The sequence below is a fragment of the Lucilia sericata genome, unplaced genomic scaffold (genome assembly GCF_015586225.1).
Source record: "Lucilia sericata isolate MDLA Ls3-8-SP2 unplaced genomic scaffold, ASM1558622v1 Contig000254F_arrow, whole genome shotgun sequence".
NCBI classification, from domain to species: Eukaryota; Metazoa; Arthropoda; class Insecta; order Diptera; family Calliphoridae; genus Lucilia; species Lucilia sericata.
Genome location: NW_023994280.1, coordinates 337424 through 344271, shown reverse-complemented (window position 1 = coordinate 344271; position 6848 = coordinate 337424). Strand labels below are relative to the sequence as shown.

General features: G+C 29.3%; 1 protein-coding gene across 1 annotated transcript; it reads right to left on the bottom strand.

Annotated features, from left to right (window-relative positions):
• Positions 1-374: 374 nt before the first annotated feature.
• Positions 375-2647, bottom strand: LOC119602801 (glycine-rich protein HC1). The gene is made up of 3 exons (XM_037954521.1): positions 2523-2647; positions 2330-2435; positions 375-1210 (listed from the first exon to the last, which is right to left on the bottom strand). The coding sequence occupies exons 1-3, from the start codon at positions 2553-2555 to the stop codon at positions 771-773; spliced, it is 579 nt and encodes a 192-aa protein (XP_037810449.1). The 5' UTR covers positions 2556-2647; the 3' UTR covers positions 375-770.
• Positions 2648-6848: the final 4201 nt, after the last annotated feature.

The window sequence follows — 6848 nt, the reverse complement described above, 5'->3', positions numbered from 1 at the left end:
AATTATTTATGCAGTAATAAACAAAAAAATGCATAAATATTTTTTTATATATAATAAAAATTTTGCCAAAAACATCTGTTAGAAATACTAAATAAATACCAAACAAGACAAATAAATTATCCGAAATGTTTACACAAATAACCGCATAACAATTGTTTGTTCCATCAATAAATAGCAAAAGGTATTAATAGTGTTAAATGTCAAAATTTGTTTATAAACAAAGGCATATTTTAAGGCTGATCAAAGCAACTAATTTTAAAAATGTTTCAAAAATGAATTTAATATTGCCCAAATAAATAGTTGTTCTTACAAACAATAGCTTAATTAATTTTATATAAATAATAATAACAAAAAGTTCTCATCGTATAAATTTTCCATCAAAAAGAGTTCTAATATGTATTTACAAATTTAACAAGAAAATGACAACTTTTATTTTCAAATGAATATTCTTAACAAAAGTTGACACATTAATTTGTTGATTAAATTTATTTTTTATTTTTTTTTTTTTTCATTTTTCACATCCATAAAACATCAACAAATTTAAATGTGTCTAAAACGTATGATTGTTTGACAATTGAATTGAAATTAAATTAGGCATGCAAAATGACTCACTGAATAGAAGTAATCAATCTTAACGAAACTCAAACATGCTTTGAGACATCAAGTGATTAAAAAAAAACAAAAAAGATACAAATATTAAATTCTAACAAAAACGCACAATTAACTTAAACATTAAAGACCCAGTGAACAATTTAACAGCTTTTTCATATTCACTCATAACCTCTATAGCTATAGGAAACACGATCTCTTTCTCTGCTGCCATACTGATCGCTGGTAGTCTTGGGCAAACCATAGGTATCGGTGTTTCGGTAGTAACCATAACCTAAATTACGTCTGCCGCTGTAGTTAGGATCCCAATAGCCACTATATTGTTGCAAACCACCATTACCTCCATAGCCACCATATCCTCCATAACCACCTCCTAGGATATTGGTTCCAGTGCCGGTGGTTGGATAATAATTGTTATTGGGATAGTATCCGCCCGTATTTGTTATGGGATATTTTCCTGTACTGGGATAGAAACCACCATTCGTATTGTAATTGGGATAGAAACCACCATTTGTGTTATAGTTGGGATAATAACCCGGTCTATTGTAGTTGGGATAATAACCACTATTGCCGTAACCAAATAGACCACCAAGATTAAGCACTGAAAATGGAAAAAAATAATTAACTAATAATTTTAATTGTTCTATGTAAATTCCAAAATAATTGCGATCGGTCCTGCTCGCTGATAACTGAATATCGGAAACTTTAGTAGGGAATAGAGTCAACTTTTTTGTTTTACTAGTTTATAGTATGTACTAGTTTATAGTCAGTGTCACAGACACTTAATTGTGACTACATACTAGTTTAATTAAATAGACTAGTTTATAATCCGGAATATATACCAATTTAAAGTTCAGACTATAGACTAGAGTACAATTAAGATTACAGAGCAATATTTAGTTCAGTCAAGTTTATATTTCAAACTGTAAACTTATTTATAGTCCAGATTTAGAAATAGTTTATAGTCAAGACTATAATCTAGATTATAGTTCAGACTATAGACAAGTTTATAGTTCGCTCTATAGACCAGTTTGTAGTGTAAGTAGTTTTTAGTTTTTAGACTAGCTTTTAGTGCAAACTTTAGTCTAGTGTCCAGACTAAAGACCAGTTATAGACTAGTTTATAGCCAAGAAAAAAGACTATTTGATAGTCCAGAATGTAGTCTAGTTTTTAGTCCAGACTATAGACTAGTTTATAGTCCAGACTATAATCTAGATTTTAGTCTAAACTATACCTAGTTTATAGTCCAGATTATGGATTAGTTTTTAGTCCAGACTATGGACTAGTTTATAATCCAGATTATAGACTACTTTATAGTCCAGACTATAATCTAGTTTTTAATCCAAACTATACCTAGTTTATAGTCCAGATTATGTATTAGTTTTTAGTCCAGACTATGGACTAGTTTATAATCCAGATTATAGACTACTTTATAGTCCAGACTACAGACTATTTTATAGTCCAGACTACAGACTATTTTATAGTCCAGATTATAGACTAGTTTATAGTCCAGATTTTAGTCTACGTTTTAGTCCAGACTGTAGTCTAGATTTTAGTCCAGTTATAGTTCTGTCAATGAAATAGTTTATAGACCAAGTTATAGACTAGCTTAAAGTTTAGACTGCAATCTACTTTATAGCTCCGACATTAGATTTGTTTATAGTCCCGATATTACACAAACTTTAAATTTAAAGCAGTTTATTTCAAAAATTCTACTTACATTTTGCCGAAGTAGCTGATGTTTCCAAATCGGAAACATTTGATTTGTCTGCTTCATTATCCTTATTTATTACAGCAGCCCAGGAACATGTCAACCACACAAACAACTAATGACGAGTTTATATATAGAACAAAGAACAAAAAACTTAATTATAAATTTGTCTTGTTGAATAATTTTATACAATAGTACAAACCATTAATTTGAACATAATTAAATTGAAACTCATTATTTGAAATTTACACACAAAAACAAAAACTAAGTAAAATAAAATACAATTGTTTTTTTTAATAAAACTTTGAGAAACGGCTAAACTTAAAGACGTTCAGAACAATAATAATGCTAATTTCCAGAGTGGAGTTGTATTTATATTTTGTAGTTTTTTTTCGGATGAGTTGGTGAGTGATTACAGAGTTTTTTTGGACGTTGAGTTTAGTTAAATTGCTACATTACTCACATTTTTTTTGTACAAATTCATCAATGAATTACTTCTCAAAATTGGGTGTATTATTAGTTATTAAAAATACATAATATTTAAGTACATAAATATTTAAAGAGTTTTAAATTGTTGCTAAAAATTTTGTATTACAAATTATAGATATAATATACATAAATATTAAGGTAATAAGATAAGCTAAGGTGTTAAGTTTAAATAAAAACGTGTATAGTTTAAAAGAGGTGACTTTTTAACATACATATGCACATATTTTGGGAAAATACTTAAAACATTGAAATCGGGGTACTAACTACAAGGTGACATATGCAACTTCCAACAACTATTATGGAGAGTTGAAATAAAAATTCTGTTTCTTTGCTTATGGTTCACACTGTCAATACAAACATTTTCATTAACACTGGGTTTGTGAGAATTTCAACAAAAGAAAAACTGTAGCATATTGGTGCGAAGGCGGCATTTTTCTGTCAAATATTATATTTAGTAATCATTATTTACTTAACAAACTCTATATGCCCGACATAATTAATATTTACTTAAAGCAATTAAGTTTAAAAAACAACATCTTTACCACTTTTAGCTAAAGCATTTGGTTGGGATTTAAACTAAAATAAATATTTGTGTATTTATAAATACCTTTTTTTCAAAGTCTTATGATAAGCTTTGGAACAGATAGAATTTGGTTTCTTTCGATTTCAGTTGAAAATTTTTAAAATCTTTTTTTCGCTGTCAAGAATGTTTTGTGAAGATCTGTTTTATAAAGCAAGTATAGGTTCAAGGTCATTATTCGATTCCCTTGAGTCCAGCTGCATTGATCTTATTATATCTATTCCATAGGTAATGCACAGCAAATAGGAAAGTATTGTCCGACACCAGCTATTTAAAGTAGTGGAATGATCGCCGCGAAATGAAATTCAACGATATATGTACATACATATGTATATATTTATACCCTACACCACTACAGCCCACAATTTTAAAGATATTTGGATAAAATTTGAACCATACGAGTTTTTTGCCTATTGAAAATGGTTGAAATCGGTCCATTATTTCACCTAGCCCCCATACAACTTGGAAGGTCAAGTTTGGGTTTTTAACACATAACAATGTCAAATATACTACTATCTCACCATAAATTGGCACAACTAAGTTTTATATAAGCATAAATGACCATGCCAATTTTTATAATGATCGGCCGTCGTTTGACCCTAGCCCCCATATAAACCCCCTCCAAAAATTTACTTATAACCATTAGTATCGCGATGAAATTCAGCATAACAAACCTTTATATAAAATTACATCCCTCTTCCTAATTTTTTGAGGATCGGCCCATATTTGACCGTAGCTCCCATATAAAGCCTCTTTTAGAAATTTAGTTTTTCATCAATAAATTGCTTAAATACATTGGAATTAAGGTAAAATTCAACAAATTTTTATAAAAACTAAATAATTTTTAAGATATTCCCATGGTGTTGGGTATCATATAGTCGGACATGTCCGACTTTCCTACTTGTTACTACATTTTTGTTTGGAATATTTTAATGATAATTAAAAAAAGTGGACCATACGCATGTTTTAAACTGACTCCTGAACATATAGGGTTATTAAAAGGACCTTATTACCAAGTTTTCTGTAAATATGAAACGGCCCTTTTTATACTGAAACAATGTGCTATTGTTTTTCACGGTAAATCGGCAACATTTAATAGTGGTATTCCTACAGAAGGGACAATTATGTTCCAAAAATTTATTTCTGAAATGGACCATGTATGGGTGGTTGGCTCAATTATGGATCGATTCTCATTAAATTTGGTAGAGAGATCCTATAAAACTTGTTTTGTCGCTATAATTGTATTATAAAGACAGTTATGAGCGTTAAAGTGATTTTCCGAGGAGGACCCTATATGAGGTAGGGTCAATTATGGACAATTATGAACAATAAAGTTTGATACGATGACTTTGGTTCCTATGGAACTTGTTTATGTCGAATTTCATTGCAAAACTGATATTATTAGGCCAGTTATGAGCGTTGAAGTGATTTTCGGAATGGGACCTTGTATGGGAGGTAGGGTCAATTATAATATAAAAAATATAATAATAATTTTTGATTGCATAAAAATTAATTGTGTTGCATTAGTAACAAATTGTTTACCGTTTAAACTGGGGGTGCACCCCCAGGTGGGGGGTTAGCACTTGTATGGGGGCTAGGCGAAATCATAGACCGTTATTGCCCATTTGCAATACCAAATAAACTTTAATAACAGAGAATATTTACGCAAAATTTCAACTGTCTGTCATCATTATGGAAATGGCTAGATCATCTTAGAATTTAATATGGTCCCAGAATATATATATACTTTTTCGGAATACAAAATCAATATATCCCTATCTTGTTTGGGTACAAAAGGGTATAATTAAAAAAGGAATGGGGACTGGACCCAATACTAAAAGATCCTTGTATAAATCCACGACATTTTGGGAGTTCCTAAGAACTACATACCTAATTCCTAGAAATTACTGAGACCATTTTGAAATGTTGCTTAGCACCCGATTTGGTAACGTAAGTAATGGTGGACTTCCAAGCAATTGGGGAGTATTATAAACCGATTCCTATAAAATCAGCTTTCAATTTTATTTAAAATGTATAAATGTCCAACTTGATAAATGTCTAACGTTTAAGTAATAAAGGAAAAATGTGATACAATTTTCAGTTCAGAATGGAACCTTATAAGGGATTTAAATTTTGACCGATTTTTCTTATATAATTTTCTAAGGAAGAGGTTGAGGAAATTGATATTTTAGGCACGTATAGGAAGTTCAAAAACTTTTAGTTTCACTACAAGGTTTACTTTAAAACGATTCAGAATAGTCCTACGGACAGATGACCTAATATTTTCTGAGAAACAAAATTTTTCGATATGAAAATCTGCCAATTGATCGAACGAAAAACAAAATTGAAAACGTTTTTAATCCAACAACAATAAAATCGAGTAAGAAAATAAAATCGGTCATGCCCGATAAATGTGCCCTAAGCTAGTTATGAAAAAAGTATATGTGATTTATTTTTCATTGATCAAAAACTGATTTTCTGAAGAAGACTTTTGTACTATACGAAAGCTAGGTGAAATAATGGACCAATTGCAACCTTTTCAAAAATGTGCAAAATTTCATAAAATTATTTTGAAAATTACGATCTGATTATAGGGATTACATCGAACGATTTAGAAAAAAATTTTAAACCGATTGATATACTTTAAGATGGGTTTAGAACCAAAATTTTTACGCATAACTAATATCAATATAAACCTATATGTAGCCTCCCCATTATAATGATGTAGGATCTTTAAAAAGCCAAACTTTACACAAATATTATCTGTCAGCATTATCACCACCGTTATTATCGTTATTACCTTTACAATAGTTATTTGTTTGGAACTATTATAAATACGTATCGGTATTAGTGTGCCCTATTTTAAAAGGGAAAAATGTATCGGTTGTGATTATATTTTTTACTGAGTCACATTTTCTGTTTGCGGTCATATCGCTCAAATTTTGTCAGTTGATCAGAAGTGGTTTTAAGGAAAATCGGTCGAATGGAAAACATCGGTAGACGCACCGAATTACCTCATATGTGATCGAATAAGCTTTGTTATCGAAGACACATTTTGATATCAACCGATCACATATGTGGTAATTCCTTTCCAGGATTCATCATAGTCTACTATATCATACCTACTATATAGAATACTCAACACTTTTACCCAATAATAATAATAGTATTAAATAACAACACACATTTTCATAATTATTTTTCAAATTTGATAAAATTCAATTTTATTATTAATTTTTTTTTTTAATTTTTCGTTTAAATTTGAAATTGGAATTACTTCTAAATAAAGTTTAACAAAGCTTATTCCATTTTCATTTATTAATAAAACAATTTTTTTTTGTTTTTCTTTTTTTGTATTAAATAAAAACTATTAACTAGAAATTAAAAAAATGATAATGATCATAATAAAACAAAATAAAAATAATATTTAAAAATACATAAAAGTAGACAATAATGAAC